Raw genomic sequence first — 15,981 nt, forward strand, 5'->3', positions numbered from 1 at the left:
CTTCCCAGCGCAGTGTATCGTGTGAGTGTGCGTGCGATTACGGTTTATTTATTTATTTTATTATTTTATTATCAAATTTTCCCGGATTTCCTCGTTTATTTCCCTTCGACTGACGTCCTGCCAGATCGCTCGCGGCACGCGCACACAATAGCCCAGACGCCGAAACGATCTCTGTACGGCGCGCGCCGAACTCAGCCATTCGCGGCGCGTCGCGTGCGGTATGAGCGTGCTTCCGTTTCCGGTCTGAACCCACCACAGCTGCGCGATTACGTAACTCGTTAACTTGACGTTTGGGTGGTTTTTTTGTGTTTGCTAGTTGGAGGTATATTTTAGGAAAAAAATGCTTTTTTGTAAATGTGTAAACACATTTCTGAGCTCATTTTTTGGAAGGCAGTACAGAGTTCAGTGTTCCAAATAATACTTTACGAGGTTGCTGTTGACTGCGTGCAAACATCTAATATATATAATATACTACTGGCCTGCTACAACAAGTACATATATGTCACGTACATGTCTCCATGCACCTTACTAGCCTCTTCGCTTTGACTTTTTTTATTGCATTCTTTTTAAATGGTATCATATTTATTACGCTCAAACTTTTCCTTGGAAGCTTTGTCTTAATATAAAACACTGGAAAGTGCAAATGAGATCAGATTTGTGCACCATGACTGCCGATAAACAGAAACAATATTTGGAATTTGCTTTGTCGCGCCTTGTCAGATTTCTCTGTTGGGGCTCTCTTAGGTGGGTATTGGCCTCTACAAGCGGGTTTTCACTTCCTCTGCACCTGTACTCACTCGGGCAAAGATCACCTGCAAACCAGGCGCCTGCAGTTTAGCGCTCCTTATCAGACACCTTAGTAAGTCAAGCCCATGATGTGTGTGTAGCGCCATCTAGGGTTCATCTGGGGGTCATTACTGCTCTGCTTGTCTGTCCAACCCTGTTTGCTGCCACCCATAAGAAAAGAGTGACCTTTGTCATATGTTCCTTCTAAGCAACTGAGGGAGTATGCATAAATACGTCGCAGTGCTTTTGTATGTCCAATAATTAACCAGTGAGAAGACAGGAAGGCTTGAAAGGAAGTGGAGAGAGGGGGAAAACTGTGAATAAAGGACATCGAGTCAGCAGTTGAAGTGGAAAAGAGGAAGTTTCAGCAAGTCTGTGCTGAGTTTCTGCCCTTAGTGTTTGTTTTCTGCACTTGTTTGATTGTTCTCCATGACGAACCAACGGGTGGCCCAGACCATAGAGCTGAACGATGGCACTCGAATGCCCCTCCTGGGTCTGGGCACAGGGAAGGTAGGGCAGCTCCAGTACTCATTAAATGCTTGCAACTCTAAAGAGAATCATGATTGAGTCACTTTTTATTAACATATAACTGAGCTGGAGGTATATTTTAGAAAAAAAGGGGTTTTTGTAAATGTGTAACGCATTTCTGAGCTCATTTTTTGGAAGACAGCACAGGGTTCAGTGTTCCAAATAATACTTTACCAGGTTGCTGTTGACTGCGTGCAAACATCTAATATATATAATATACTACTGGCCTGCTACAACAAGTACATATATGTCACGTACATGTCTCCATGCACCTTACTAGCCTCTTCGCTTTGACTTTTTTTTATTGCATTCTTTTTAAATTGTTCTTATTTATTATGCTCAAACTTTTCCTTGGAAACATGTTTGGGGGAAAAAAAGTCTGTTTATCTCAGTGGCCATTTTTTAAACGATGTGAACAGATTTCGAGACTAATTCTATATACAGCCAGGTTACAGCCCGCATTAATTGTTGCAGGCCTCCAATCTTCTCCCCTCCACAGTCCAGGGTGCAGTAGAAACCGGCATCGCCGCCGGTTTTCGCCACATTGACACAGCTTACTGTTATCAGAATGAAGCTGATGTTGGTAAGGCACTGAAATCCAAGATGAAGCAGGGTGTCATCAGGCGACAGGACATGTTCATCGTCAGTAAGGTGGGCGCCAACGGGTATTTCTACCCCGGCCATCTGGAAACTGCCTGTGATCCACATCTCAGATGATCAGTGAAATGTTTGGGTGATGTATTACTCTTGTAACAGTTGTGGGGCACTCATCATGCTCCAGAGGACATCCCTGTCTGCCTGAACAAGTCTCTAGCTGATCTGCAGCTGGATTACGTGGATCTTTACCTTATCAATTTCCCAGTTGGCCTCCAGGTACATCCATATAACATAGCTTTTTTTAAAATTCAGGTTAAGAAAATTGAGCTAAAAAGGCCTTATTGCATGAACCCTGATATCCTGTGTTTTTAGCTTATTTAGTTTATTTCGTTATTTTAGAAAATGGGTGATGAGCTCTTCCCCCAGAAGAATGGACAGATTCTGACCTCTGATGTCGACTATGTGGATGTATGGAAGGTAAGAAGATGCCTCAGATCAAATCAAAGCTTTCAACTTATAGGATTTACTGAAGGTTTGCTGGTATAAAACGTGCAAAACTGATGTTACCCGCAAAAAATGTGAAAGTTGGTACTAAGGTTCTGCACTGAGGACTGCGTCTTTGAAGGGGGCAAAACAACACCCGCCGCCCATCTATGACCCTAATGAATATCAAATATGGCTTTTTGCTGAGCAAAATACTGATAAACATAGAAGCACACGCAGTCTGGTTTATCAAACCTGGAAATATTTGTGTTGGTTGTGATTCTGTCTTTACGTGCTTTGTCGCGCCTTGTCAGATTTCTCTGTTGGGGCTCTCTTAGGTGGGTATTGGCCTCTACGAGCGGGTTTTCACTTCCTCTGCACCTGTACTCAGTCGGGCAAAGATCACCTGAAAACCAGGCGCCTGCAGTTTAGCACTCCTCATCAGACATCTTAGCAAGTCAAGCCCATGATGTGTGCACAGGGGATGGAGGCTCTACAAGCCTCGGGGAAGGTGAAGAGCATCGGTGTGTCCAACTTCAGCATCCTCCAGCTGGAGCGGCTACTTTCCAGGTGTAAGGTTCCTCCCGCTGTCAACCAGGTAGCAACAACGTATCTCAATGACTGGATGCACCTTGTTTAGTTAGATGTAATACGTAGATGTTATTACATTTCCTGCTGGGCTGCCAGGCTCTGGGTGTCTTAAAGGCACCTTCAGATAGTCTCGACTGTCACAGAAATATATACTGTATTCCCAAATAAAAGTATGCTGTGAAACGGACCCTGCGGTGCCCCCCCCACTCACAGGTGGAGCTGCATCCCTACCTGGTTCAGACAGACATGATCGAGTTCTGCAGATCCAAGAACATTGCCCTGATTGCTTTCAGCCCCCTCGGATCACCGGGGAGACCTCCAGAAATGTCAGTCACACATCATTCACCTCCCAGTGACTCGAAAGACTGTTCACAAGAACGTTGAGTCCGAAATCAGATCAATCGCTACATGCATACAGGAATAACGCTCCTAATTAAAGTGAAGGCTTCTCACCCTTCGTCTCTTTAAAGGTTAAATGAAGCCAGCGACCCACACAGGATCCTGGAGGACCCGGTGGTGGCAGCAATCGCCCAGAAGCACAAGCGAAGCCCTTCGCAGGTTACCGACAGCTGTCAGATATCCCCACATTGGGAAAGTGGAATGAATGAGTTGTTTCTGCAGGTGCTGCTGAGGTACCACGTCCAGCAGGGTGTGGCAGTCATCCCAAAGAGCAGCAGGTCTCATCACATCCTGGAGAACACCAAGGTAAACGCTCCTCTTCTTTCAAGCTGCAGCCGGTCGCCTTGATATCAGGACACAATTCCTGCCTCAAATATAAAATGCAAATATAACGCACCAAACGGTGGCAGCAGAGAGCCTCAGTTCATGCAAGAGCTGAACGCTCTGGCGTCTTCAACAGATCTTCGACTTTGCTCTGACCGAAGACGACATGGCGGTGTTGAGGGGACTCAACCGGGGTTGGCGAGCCAGCACGAAGGAAGAGTGAGTTCAAACGCTGCCGTTACAGAAGCTATAGCTTAACTGATGCATTCACAGTCATGCTTTATCTTTTCTTTTAGGTTAAAGTCGCATCCCTATTACCCCTTCGGGTGAGGTCATCAGGAGCATTTAAAAGACAATAAACCGCGTGGATAAAAGTGGTTTTGTTCTGTGGGCGTCCAGCGCCATTCACTTTAATCTTAAAGGAAATGTATAGGCAAACACTACAGATCTTATTTTTCATCTTCATCTCATCATAAAAGCAGGAGGGTTTTATTTAAAAGTTCAATAAAATATGGTCTTCAGTGATCAACTGTGAGCCATTAGATGAAGAAACCGTTCCACCTAAAGTCCTCCTACATGATGTCCACTGCAGCTGAGGAGCTCCTTTGTCAATATTGTTGCGTTGGACAGGATCATTTCTTCCCCCCTTGTCTCGCTGTCTTTCCTTGAGAAGGACGCGATGGTGATGGTTTCACAGTACACACGCAGGCTGAAGCTCCAGCGATACGCTTGGGGAGGTCTGGCCCTCTGGACCAGGAATCTTTATCCGGGTTGTACAGCTGAGTGGCTCTGGAGAACACCATACTCTCCCAGCTGTAGCCCCCCAGCACGTAAATGCCCCCCGCCCAGACTGCAAGCCCCGCCTCGCTGTTGGGAAGCAGCAGCGGCGCCACGCTGGTCCACTGGTCGCACCGTGGGTCGAAGGACTCCACCTCCAGGATGTCGAAGCGCTCGGCGGTGTCGGCGTGGTTGTCGCTGCCTCCGATGGCGTAGATGAGGTGCTTGAGCGAGGCCATGCAGTGCCAGCCGCGAGCCAAACACATGGCCTGTCTCTCCAGCCACACCTCATTCCCCCGCGACTGATCGTAACTCAGGACGTCTCGACGATACGGCCCGATCTGATAGTCGTGACCCCCTGAGATGTAGACCACGCCGCAGTGGACCGTCCCGGCGTGTCCGTACGTTGACCTACAAGAATCAGAAATGAATGTTCTTACAAGAGATGTTGTCTCCAGCCTCAGAGGAGTCTCACACAGCATCGCTGGTTAGTGTCGCTCAGGTTCTTTCAAAATAAAAGCAGGAGGATTTGGATCCGGCAGAAATCACAAAAGCAACGAATGAGGACGTTCCTCCTCCGGCCCTACCGGGGCAGCTCTGCCACGTAGGACCAGCAGTCTTCAGCAGGGTGGTAAACCTCCACAGAGGACAGCGTTCCAGTGTCGTTCCTCCCACCCACGGCCATCAGACGCTCTCCGACTGCGGCCAAATAGAAATCCACCCGCCGCTGGTTCATCGGAGCGCCCTGGACAACACCACAGTGTCATTTATGAGGCTGCACGATAGGAAATGCAACATAAACTAGCTGAAATATGTTCAAAATATTTTCCAGGTGCTCTTTGGGAACGTACCCTGGTCCACCGATTATGGCGGGGGTCGTATCTGTACAGCAGGTTACAGGCAGCGCCTCCACTGTTGTCCCTTGATGAACTGCCCCCTGCGGCGAAGACGAAGCCCCCCAGCACCGCCAGGCAGTGGTGGCTCCGCTGAGCTGGCAGCTCCGTTTCCACTTCCCAGCTTCCCGTTTCACTTTCCAGACGGCAAACATTGGCGCTGAGCTCTTCTCCATGCTCAGACACCTCAAATTTGCAAAGAACAAAAACTGCACGTGACCTTTTGGGGATTTTCCGTGTTAATTCATCTTAGAAAGTGCACCCAACTATCACAGTAACGCTCATCCGTTCATGCTCACGTACTTCTCCTCCAATCAGCAGCAGCCGCTCCACTCCCTCCCTTAGAGCGGTGCGTTGGGTCTGCAGGAGCGGCTGGGCGCTGGGCCTGGAGTGGTAGGTGAGAGCTTCCTCCACCAAGGCCTCGCAGCTGGCTTCTCCTGGCAGCAGCGCCTGCATGGCCGGCAGCACGCGCTCCACTAGCTCACCGCTCGGTATCAGAGGGAAGCGGATGTGGGAGAAGAGCTGCCTGGCGTGGACACTCCGTTCTGGACTCTGGCTGAGCCACTGCAGGGTGGCCTGGAGGAGCGGCTGCTCGCCGTCCTGCTCAACCTGGTGATGAGATGAGGAGCTCAGGCGATATAAACGCCGTTCCGAGACGTAAACAGGGTGAGCCGCTGACCTGGCTGCTCGAGAGGTAAGAGATGAGCTTATGCGAAGGGATGTCACAGAGGAATTCCGGGGTGGAAGCGAGGGTGGCGAAGCGAGCGAGGATGAAGCGATCGATGAATACTTCCAGCCTCTCCAGGCTGTACTGCAGCGCCAGCGTCTGCAGGTACAGGTAGTTGTCCTCACTCACCTCCTCCTCCAGGAACTGGCAACAAAAATCCACGACTCGCCAGACCTGCACAGACGCCACGTTCATTAGTATGGGATTCGGTTATTACAATAAGTTATTTAAATCAGAAATCGGACGTAACCTCAGTTTATTTAGATAAATGCAAAGGTTCTGAAGTGTCCATATCAGGCCTTGTTTTAGGTGTGAATGTGAGGCAGATCCACTATTAAACATGTTGGAGAATAAGCAGCTGGATTGTTACCTGCAGGAAGTGAGCAGCTTCAAGCACATCACCAATGTTGCCTCCATCCAACAGCAGCTCTCCACTGTAAAGGAAGTTCAGTACAGTGTTCAAGCCGATGTGGGAGATGCCGCCCAGTTTCACCTGCAGCCAGAGCCAAAATAGAGGCATCGCTTTAGGATTATAGGGTGAAAAGGCATAATAATCCGGTAATTCAGAGAGGTACTGTTGTTTTATGTATTCTGGAGGTATGGTTCATCTTTTCCACATTAGATTGTTCCCAAAAATTGTGTACCTCCTCCTGACGTTCCTCCTTCATGCCCAATGTGAACATAGCATGAAAGTATGGACTGGAAACAGCCAGCAGGGCTCTGTGAGCGGGGACTCGCTGGTTATCAGCCACCAGGATCACGTCGCAGAACTGCCTGTGCTGCCGCTGTTCATTGAAGCCCTGTAAGATCTCCACAGACTGATCCACACAGTGAAACACCTGTGGCAAATTGGCAAAAAGAAAAGGTTTTACTCTTTCTGTGAAAAACCTCTTCATTAGGACCTTCATAAGACTTATATTGTGCTTGTCACTGAGGTTTGTTTGTTTTAAGTCATACATGAAAATAATAAGAATCTGACTAATAAAACACAAACACATCCTTGTGCTTCTATCTCTGTGGGGACGTCCATTGACCAATGCATTCCCCAGCCCCTTACCCTAACCTAAACCCAATTAAAACCAGCTCATAACCCTCAAACAGCCCTTTAAATCAGTGGCTCAGTGACCTTGGTTGATTCGCTGATTCCCCGGGGTCGGCAAACACGGCTCGGTTCGTCCATTATGTCCCCTCAGTCGAGACTCATGTGGGACCGGAAAAGAAGCAATAATAGAGCTGATATTGTCAGAAATCCACCTGCACGGAGACGCGAGAATGGTGCCTGTTGGGTCGGTGTGAGTTAAAGCATCTGTAACGAAAAGAAGTGTTGACATCTGGTGGTTCGAGAGGGAGGAAACGGGTAACAGCATCGTCTTTTAACGCCGCAGCACTTCTGGGCTTCACGCCTTTAATTTACAACAAAAAAACCAGACTCGCTTAACGCGAAAACACAGTCGCGTTTGTAAATACACACCTTCCCAGAGGGCTACACGGTGTAGCATCATTAGCCAGCCTGATTAAACACACGCTTTTCCGGTTCCGGTTTTCAAAATAATCTGGGCATGTCTAAAACTACAACCTACAGAATATTAATAAACACCAAGATTACAAATAGCGATGGTAAGGCAGGAATAGGGAGTTCATTATGTGTTATTGACGTGTTTTTCAGTGTTCACGATTAATATAAAAAAAATAAATGTCAAATTTTAATTTATAGTGGTAGCTTCTTGTTTTAATATTTTATTTTGAAATCAAGGCAAGTAATGGTAAGTTGCGACGGACATCGTGAAATAGTAATTTCAAAACTGTGGTATAATAGTACATTTAATAACTGTAGTCCTGTCTAAAGCTACAAATTTGCACTTGCGGCCTAAAAAAATTGTAGATTCCAAGAGTTCCAAACTAATGTTTGCTAACCATTTACCTGTTAGCATCTCGCTATTAACAAGCTACATCCGGTGCTATGAGGAGTGTTCAAGATCTCAACGTAATCGAAGGTTCAAAACTCCAGCTACATGGATCAATAGAGTCGACAGCTTCGTTTGAAATTAAACAGTACACACGGTTGCTCTACAGTAAGAAATACCGTTGACTTGGCGTCATTCGTAGGATTTTAAATAAGGGGAAAAATAAACAAGAAATCTTTAGCTAAATCTTCAGAATAATGTCCAGTTCAATGTGAAATCACAGCCTGCATAAAGAGGTGTCCAATATAAAGTGGGAATACAGGTGGGAGAAGTCTGAATACAAGACACACACACCATTCACTCCTACCTGATGGTCATACTTAATGTACATCTATGTTTATATTTGCAGTTGGTGCTAAATGTCAGAGGGAAGCAGTATAGCCAAGTGCAAACAGAAAGCAACCCTATACAAACAGTCACTTGAATATTATATATCTAACCTGTAATTCACATTCAACCGAACACATACACCCATGCACGCTGCATGAAAACATAAAAGCACCTAAGCTGCCCCAACAGAGGAAAGAACAAATAAACTACAACCAATGCGAGACACACAACCACACTTTGTACATTACAACAATAGGGGGCCAGCAGGTGGCAGAGTGACGCATGAATACACGGACAAAGCTGCACAGACAAAGTGGGTGGTGGTCCGCAGCTGATCTGCTGTAGGATCCCCTGCAGGTGGGAAGAGACCTTTGACTCTGCAGCCCCGATGCACATGAGCCGGTCTTTACTGGTGTATACGCGCATAAAAATCCTGCATCCCTACTGGTCCCACATTGTATCATTTTATTGCATTTATCCAAACTATAGCATTTTAAACGTACCGCAGCCATTTTAGGTTTGTGGGTTACCTGCATTGTAATTAAGATTGCGGTAGACAATGTTTCGCTCTGAGTAGCATCTTTAACATCTCGTGCTATGTCAGCCTGCGTGACTTCCACCAAAATATTCACAACTGCCTTCAGGACAATATTCTTTTAATCAACCCAGAAAAATAAAATAACTCAACTTGCTTTAATTTTTGTCGAGTTGTGTATTTTAGCGCAAAAAGAGACCGGAAACGGCTGTATTTCCTTCAAAATAAAAACAAATAAACGCTAGATTTTAGCGTTTGGTCTAAAACTCTTTCGATAGCAATTTGTTTCCAAGTCTGATATTGTAAAAACGTCAAACTAAGATCTAATGTTCTCTCTGCGTCGTAAATGTGTGGGCATATTACCCGTCAGTTTTAGATATTTTCCGCACATGAATTGGCATTTTCACTACAAATAAAAAACATATTGCGAAGTGATCTGTGGTCGTTGAGTCGTGTTAAAATAAAGAACATTTTCATCAAATCCCTTCACTATCACAGTCCACATACTTTAAACTATTTCTACTTATAAAACAATAATTAAGACGTCCCGCGCGACTGGTTTTATTGTGAAGGTCCTCACCGGAACACGCGCGTCGCCCCTGTGATTGTGTCTAACTGGCCTGGCGGTCCATAGATCGGGAGAAGGTGCATCCATCGTCTGGGGGCGACTTCTCTGTCTTCCTTGGCTAATCACAAACGCCCATAAAGTAGCGACATCCAGGAAATGAGCGGAGTTGCTCGAAGAAGAGCCGTCATTTCCCGTTGAGCCCGACAAGCCTTCAGCGCCGCGGTCGTGATTCTGCAGACTGAAGACCGCCGTTTAATGATCAGACTTCTTCAGATGTCTAGGCCTGGTGTCAACTACATAAATTAGCTGCTTCCTCACTGCGGGGCTAACTCTGACCGGTTCCGAGAGCTACGTCGTTGACTTCGCCTGTGAAATCCACGTCCGCCCGACAAAATGACCCAGATCGATAAAGAGGCTTGCAGGGAGGCTTACAACCAGGTCAGAGATGACAGCACGGACGTCACCTGGTGAGTACGCCGACCTTTGACATACAGGGCGCTGAAAAGACGCCATTCGGGTATTTCTGAATCTATCATTATGTCATCAATAGACAAAGCCATCTATTTATTTTGGTCCGGTTTCAACAGAACCTTTATTCCTGTGACCCGGTACCGCCCACCCAGCCTTCGCGGCGTGCCTCGAAATTTAGATGCGGGACTTTTATTGCAACAATAGATTACAGCCGTTTTCCCCTCAGCAGAATAAAGAAGGTGAGGTGGAAATGCCACCAGGGTGGTTTGAGCCATTCAGATTTGTGCGTTTGGACCATCGGGACTCTCCATATTTACGAGCCGTTCGCGCTCTGCACCAAATACGCACCGAACGGGGCATTTTCGGGGATTTGTGGGTGACCACCCCATAATATTCCGCCTTCCAAATGTACTTCTGGTCCAGCTAAACCGGGAAATGATAACGACGTCACAGGAGTGAGCCCGCGTCTCCATCCAGTGATTCATTTGTGGAACCAGCGAGTGTCTGACATAAATGCTGCGTTCATTTACGGCCTTTCTGATCCGATCCGATCCGTTTCCCGGTCCCCCCCCCCCCCCCACCCCCCGGGCAGTAATCAGGCACAACAGGGCAGAAGTAATTTCCTTTGTCCTGTATTCAGAGGCGAAAACGTGGTATAAGCGACCTCTGATCAGAAGCTGCGGCTCGATTCCTGGACGTCTGGGACGTTTTACGCATTAAATCATTTCGTGAACCGGCTCCGATCCATATTCGATCCGATCCTAGGCACAGATGACGCGCGCTAACACCGTGTCGTCCTGCATTCTCCAGGGCCGTGTTCAAATACGAGGGCACCATGATCGTGCCCGCGGGACAAGGGTCCGATTACGAGGACTTCAAGCGCTTGTGCACAGGTAAGACCCGATTCTTCTTCATTTATCGGGACCGGCCGCGAGCCGGTGCAGGTGACGGGCCCGGAACAGCCTTCCCCGCACAGCTCGCCGTGGCACAACACTAATCTTTTAAGTCTCTCCGTTCTGTTCTGCTACCCTTGAGCCCGGTAGCTGCCCTCTCGAGACACTTAACGCCACATGCGTCACATGGCGCAATGCTTAGGGGGGGGGGGGGGGACGCAAGGGCCACGTTCTGTGTCTCCGGAGCTGAGTTGTAAGAAACGCAGGAAGTTACTTGGTGTCTCTGACATGTGTTTTCCTCACGTTGTTCCCAAGAGTCGATTAAAAAAAAAAGATCAATCGGTCCGATTGAATCCCTTTCTGGTTGAAGCCTCGTTCTCATGGGTGTGGCCGAGGTTCTCGGCCCCTGGAGGCCACGCCCCTTTCACACTTCTATTGCTGTGTGGAAACATGACGTTCCGGACCGCAGAGTGTTTGTGTTAATATTTGGTTCCTTGTTCCGTTTTCACGGATGAGGGTTTTCCTTATTTAGCAGCTCTGCGGCGCCACAGCGGAGCGCTGCGAGGAAGAGCGTGAGGAAGAGTTTATAGGGTCATTCTGCTCATTCTGGCCACGTCCACCTTGGCTTTTCCACTTGCATTCGTTCATTCATCAGATTCGGATTTCTTTTGACACAAATGCATCCGGGCGGTGAGCTGAATATGAGTGTCGGGCCCAAGGAAGCGCCGCCAAGCGTGGCGTCGACCACGGCGTCGGGCCGGCGTGCTCCGTGGCCCCGACTTGGCACGTCTAGACTGTCAGAATCGTTTTATTTGACCAGGTTTGACAGCAACAGGCAGCAATAATAATTGAAAGCACAGCGATATTCGGTATCGACCATGTTGAGGCTACTTTAATAGTTTTGGACATTTTTGTGTTGAAGATTTGTGACCGGAAGTGTGAGAACAAAGTCGCAGTTGTTCAATAAACCTCCACAAAGACGGAGATTAGACCCCGCGGCGCTGTTCGTCCCGCCTAGGTGGATTTAGGGAATTCTACTGGATATCCTGACGGGTTTGACAGGTGTTTGCTCCAGTTTTCCTGAACGCTGTTGCGGATTAATGCAGATTCGTTTGCTGCTTTCTGAGCAGATGTGATGTTACTTTTCTGGTGGACGTCCAGTCTTATTTAAGGTTGTTAGGGTCACTTGTTGCTAGGGTTGGTCCTCGGGGGGGGGGGTGCAGCGGTCCGCTGAGGGCGCCCTGGTCCTCAGGCGCTCCTGTTAAACAAAGTTGGAGTCAGTTACCAGGATTGTGGTGCCGCTCCTCACCAAAAACCACCTGATATGTTCTCAGGAGACGGCTCCGGTTTCTCCAGGTCGTGTCGCGGGGGGGGGCGAGCGTGGGCTCGGGAAGGGCACAGGAAGGACCCGAGTCACCGCCGCTCCTTCCTGTGGTCAGAAGTCTAAATAACAGAGTCCCTGTTTTTGGCCGTCTCGTCGCAGCAGAAAGAGGAGGTTGTTAAAGACGGCCATTCAGGAGGAATCAGGAGGAAGTGAGGGAGCGAGCGAAGCTCCAGGTTGGTGTTTCATGTCCCACTTTCTTTGAGTGGCTGTGACAGATAAGGCCAGCGCACAAGCGCTTTGAAGTGCATGGCTGCGAGCGCGGTGTCGAAACTACTGTCGAAACGTCATTTATGTTCACCGAGATAAGATTTCTCAGTGGCCACTTCTGTAGGCAGCTTCAGGAAGGTCGTTATCAGCTTCTTGTTGGAAGATAAAACCGGCGTAAGCCGGTCGTGTGGTCCCCCCATCCCACATTTTTAGAATAAGGCCTGTTAAAATGTCACGTATTTATTGCCTTTCGGTATATAAGAGGATCATTAGATAAATGGAGCGGTATTAAGACACCGGTCTGGGTGCTGGGAAATGCCTGGCTGGGTCAGTGAAGGCATCGCGGATGTGAGAACCCTCTCGTCATGCTAGCACCCAGCTGGGCTGGATACGCTCTGGCCTTCAAGACGGACTCGCAGATGCTGAGTCAGGATTTACAGCCGGCCCAAAACCGTCTCCAACCCAAACCGGCGACGGCCAGAGCGGTTCAGACGTTGTGCACAGTCAGTCGTGAATGGGAACGCCGCGGCAGCGACGGGCGCGGTCACTGGAGGGTTGTGTTACAGCTGCAGGCGTCACAAAAGATTTCACTCCTGGGGGCGGATGACCCCAATATTTCCTCTTCACTCGCACAAAAATCCCTTTAATGTCCACTTTTGTTTTATGTCTGTCGAACAGGAAGCGAAGGTCCTTTTCTTCTCCATCTTTTTCCTACATCTGCCTGTCCCTTAAATGGACTCACAGAATGTCTCTGGTCTCTCCCCCAAGATGACGCTCGTCTTTTCGGCTTTGTCCGGATCACCATGGGAGACGCCATGAGCAAACGTGCTAAGTTCACTCTCATCACCTGGATCGGCGAGAGCATCAGCGGGCTGCAGCGCGCCAAGATCAGCACGGACAAGGCCATGGTCAAAGAGGTGGTGCAGGTAGGCGTCACGGGGAGCGTCCAGCGAGGCCAAGCTGTAATGGTCCCAGTGGGAGAACGGGGACATGACTGAGTAACTGGATCCAGTTAGCCTAATCCCAAAAGAATGAATGCATCCACCTGTAAGAGGGGACAACAGTAATAGGTGATTAAAAAAGAAACACAGGCGTCATCAGCAAATCACAGAACGAGGAGGGAAAAAAAAAAGAAAAAAGACCTTAAAGAAGCTCTAAAGTTCTAGAGTGAGTTTGGTTTTCTGGTAATTGCAGAGGCTGTCGCTGGAAATAACCTCCAGGACGTCATGTTTTATTATAGTGTGTGTGAGTGTTTTATTATAACGGTTAGAAAAGAAGTTTATATGATCATGAAGAACCTGAATATAAATATTCAAATAGTGGGATCTACAGTAGAAACAGACTTTGTCCATTTAGTGGGTTCCAAATTCAAAAGAATCAATTCCTCTTGATGTCCAAATTCAAATCTCCGTTACCATAACGAGCCCACCGTCGTTATGGCCATGTTTACAGCATCGTCATTGTGAAACTGCGATACGACTCAAATAGAACCGTACAATATCGTACAACTGTAGGTCAGGAGCTATATTTGAGGGAGGACGTAGCTGGTAGCTCCTCTTTCTTTTCGTTAACTGGCGTAAATGACAGGCTCGAGGGTTGGAGCTAACCTTTAATTATCTGTTCGGCCATCTACAGCGGGTTGTCCCTGCATCGTTCCTCCGTCCGTGGTGCTGACAAAGGTTAGCATGCTAGCTGCCCCAGCAGCTAGCGGTTCTGTAGCTTCCGGCCAGACGGAGACAGTTTGGTGTTTCGAGGGTTGTTTGAACGTGCTGCTTTAATGTGTCCAGGAAAACGGTTGTTCTGTTTGTGGCGAGCGCCTGACACGACTGCGTCTCCTGTGTTTCTGCAGAACTTTGCCAAGGAGTTCATGTTCAGTGACCCGAGAGAACTGGACGAGGACAACATCCGCACGGAGCTGAAGAAAGCGGGCGGAGCCAATTACGACGCGCAAACCGAGTAGAGAAGTGCCACGGTCCACTGGAAGGGTTGGGGGGGGGGGGGCAGGATGGAGGAGGCACTGGTCGAGCAGGAGACGGCAGAAATTTGAAATCGGCCGTCTCACGCCCGACGAGCGGCCTCCTCCCCCGTCCCGCCCGGCGCCTCGTCCCCGCTCGCCTCAGACCGGCTCATTTTACTGTGCTGTGCATAATCATCTCAGAACCACCTTCATCTCAGACCTGCAGTCAAAGCAAGAAACGCAAGGGTTCCGCTTCAAAGTCCCATCCTAGTTTGCTCTTTACCCGCAGACGCGTGCGACGCCCGAGCGGGCGCGACTCGCCGCCCCCCCCCCGGCATCGGAAAGATCTCCATTTCCTCCCATTCCTGTTAAATTTAAATCGCCTTCCCACCCGCCATCATTTTCCCTGGCGAGAGCAGCGTGCATTTTGAGGATGGGGATCTTTTCTTCTGGCGTTCCTTCGCACCCTCTGCTCAGTATTTATGCATACTCAACCCTGCCGTGCTTGACTGCCTTAGTCTCCCTGAGAGAGGTGCATCATGGGAGTTGTGGACACTACACTGTGATTGGCCGTCCTTGCGTGAGGGCGAGCGTCTGAACAGCGCGTGGCCCGTCGCCGCTCAGCATCCCGACACATGAGGACGCATTTCTCGGCTGTAGCATCTATTTTGATTTTGTTTCAGACCCCCCCCCCCCCCCCCCTTCCCCCCGACAATAATAGGATTTTTCTTCTTTTTTTTTTCTTATAACATGATGAATTTTTACCGTTTGGTTTGCTTTTTAGGCGCATTGTTAACTTGGACATTGGCAGAAGAGATTTTCAAAAAACACGTTTATGCAAAAAAAGAAAAAAAGAAAATTGAATGGGCACAAGAAAAGTCATTTTCCAAATAAAGATTGATGTCTTTTTCCAAACCAGGCTTCACTGAGGTGTATTTTGTGTGTCAATATTATCAATAAGTGGTGATAATTGGGGCCACTTCTCTTCTCTGTCACCCCCCCCCCCCCCAACAAAAAACCCTCTAAACTCATATTTATTTACTTATTTCCATTATTTCTCATTTAAATAAAGTAAATGCTCAAGAAGCTAAAGTTTAGCTGAGCCCGACATCAGCACATCGCTGCTATTAGTAGAGAACCACATTTTTAAAAAAAATGATAATAAAATCAGTAAATAGCAAGTTATATAAATGTAAGAAGTCGGCCAGTATAAAGTGTTTAAGGAAGGACCTGTGGGCTTCCTTCTCAGGATGGATCCGGCCATCTCTCCTGCAGGATCAGGGTCCCTCCATGTGGTTGGAGCCTCTGACCTGGACCCAGCCAAAGGGTGGAGGGGGCCGATCTGGCCGTCCTGATCCAGCCTCTTCCTGTCCACAGCTGCTCCACCAGCAGGTCACTCATGGAGAAGGGATGAGGCCATCAAAGAGTCCTCAGGGTCCTGGGAAGAGCCTCCTGATCCGCGGGTGTGTTGCTACAGAGCGTTTCTGTCAGATACTTTGATAATCAGCCTCGGTGGTAAGTTAATAGTCTTTATTCTATGTGACGTGTTTAGGGCGGGAGGTTGTGC

General features: G+C 48.3%; 3 protein-coding genes across 6 annotated transcripts; 2 read left to right on the forward strand and 1 right to left on the reverse strand.

Annotated features, from left to right (window-relative positions):
• The first annotated feature begins 831 nt into the window (after positions 1-831).
• Positions 832-4,082, forward strand: LOC101072252 (aldo-keto reductase family 1 member B1). 2 transcript variants are annotated; one of them, XM_029842378.1, is made up of 10 exons: positions 832-1,296; positions 1,882-1,965; positions 2,071-2,187; positions 2,311-2,388; positions 2,876-2,992; positions 3,199-3,311; positions 3,456-3,543; positions 3,607-3,690; positions 3,845-3,927; positions 4,005-4,082. In XM_029842378.1, the coding sequence occupies exons 1-10, from the start codon at positions 1,216-1,218 to the stop codon at positions 4,036-4,038; spliced, it is 879 nt and encodes a 292-aa protein (XP_029698238.1). In that variant the 5' UTR covers positions 832-1,215; the 3' UTR covers positions 4,039-4,082. The 2 variants fall into 2 exon arrangements, with proteins under 2 accessions (XP_029698238.1, XP_003967061.2); XM_003967012.3 differs by having other exon boundaries at positions 910-1,296; positions 1,789-1,965.
• Positions 4,083-4,086: 4 nt separating this feature from the next.
• klhl36 (kelch-like family member 36) lies at positions 4,087-9,645 on the reverse strand. Of its 3 annotated transcripts, XM_029842376.1 has the most exons (10): positions 7,577-7,645; positions 7,232-7,411; positions 6,750-6,944; positions 6,476-6,598; positions 6,058-6,279; positions 5,682-5,987; positions 5,337-5,564; positions 5,073-5,230; positions 4,337-4,896; positions 4,087-4,284 (listed from the first exon to the last, which is right to left on the reverse strand). In XM_029842376.1, exons 2-9 carry the CDS (start codon positions 7,283-7,285, stop codon positions 4,341-4,343), a joined length of 1,842 nt encoding a protein of 613 aa, XP_029698236.1. In that variant the 5' UTR covers positions 7,286-7,411; positions 7,577-7,645; the 3' UTR covers positions 4,087-4,284; positions 4,337-4,340. The 3 variants fall into 3 exon arrangements, with proteins under 3 accessions (XP_029698236.1, XP_011605117.2, XP_011605116.2); XM_011606815.2 differs by lacking the exon at positions 7,577-7,645 and adding an exon at positions 9,515-9,645 and having other exon boundaries at positions 4,087-4,896; XM_011606814.2 differs by having other exon boundaries at positions 4,087-4,896.
• On the forward strand, positions 9,610-15,329 carry cotl1 (coactosin-like F-actin binding protein 1). The gene is made up of 4 exons (XM_011606817.2): positions 9,610-9,969; positions 10,784-10,866; positions 13,226-13,383; positions 14,307-15,329. Exons 1-4 carry the CDS (start codon positions 9,896-9,898, stop codon positions 14,415-14,417), a joined length of 426 nt encoding a protein of 141 aa, XP_011605119.1. The 5' UTR covers positions 9,610-9,895; the 3' UTR covers positions 14,418-15,329.
• Positions 15,330-15,981: the final 652 nt, after the last annotated feature.

The sequence above is a fragment of the Takifugu rubripes genome, chromosome 9 (assembly GCF_901000725.2).
Source record: "Takifugu rubripes chromosome 9, fTakRub1.2, whole genome shotgun sequence".
Lineage (NCBI taxonomy): Eukaryota > Metazoa > Chordata > Actinopteri > Tetraodontiformes > Tetraodontidae > Takifugu > Takifugu rubripes.

What these genes read in the sequence shown, in the direction of transcription:
- LOC101072252 (XM_003967012.3), top strand. Translation starts at nt 1,216, where the DNA reads ATGACGAACCAACGGGTGGCCCAGACCATAGAGCTGAACGATGGCACT. An exon ending in TGGGTCTGGGCACAGGGAAG is followed by an intron (nt 1,297 to 1,788) that starts GTAGGGCAGCTC and finishes TAATTGTTGCAG; the next exon opens with GCCTCCAATCTTCTCCCCTC. An exon ending in ATTTCCCAGTTGGCCTCCAG is followed by an intron (nt 2,188 to 2,310) that starts GTACATCCATAT and finishes TCGTTATTTTAG; the next exon opens with AAAATGGGTGATGAGCTCTT.
- klhl36 (XM_011606815.2), bottom strand. Translation starts at nt 7,285, where the DNA reads ATGGACGAACCGAGCCGTGTTTGCCGACCCCGGGGAATCAGCGAATCA. An exon ending in AGGAGGAACGTCAGGAGGAG is followed by an intron (nt 6,599 to 6,749) that starts GTACACAATTTT and finishes CTCTGGCTGCAG; the next exon opens with GTGAAACTGGGCGGCATCTC. An exon ending in CTTACCTCTCGAGCAGCCAG is followed by an intron (nt 5,988 to 6,057) that starts GTCAGCGGCTCA and finishes TCTCATCACCAG; the next exon opens with GTTGAGCAGGACGGCGAGCA.
- cotl1 (XM_011606817.2), top strand. Translation starts at nt 9,896, where the DNA reads ATGACCCAGATCGATAAAGAGGCTTGCAGGGAGGCTTACAACCAGGTC. An exon ending in GACAGCACGGACGTCACCTG is followed by an intron (nt 9,970 to 10,783) that starts GTGAGTACGCCG and finishes TGCATTCTCCAG; the next exon opens with GGCCGTGTTCAAATACGAGG. An exon ending in TGGTCAAAGAGGTGGTGCAG is followed by an intron (nt 13,384 to 14,306) that starts GTAGGCGTCACG and finishes GTGTTTCTGCAG; the next exon opens with AACTTTGCCAAGGAGTTCAT.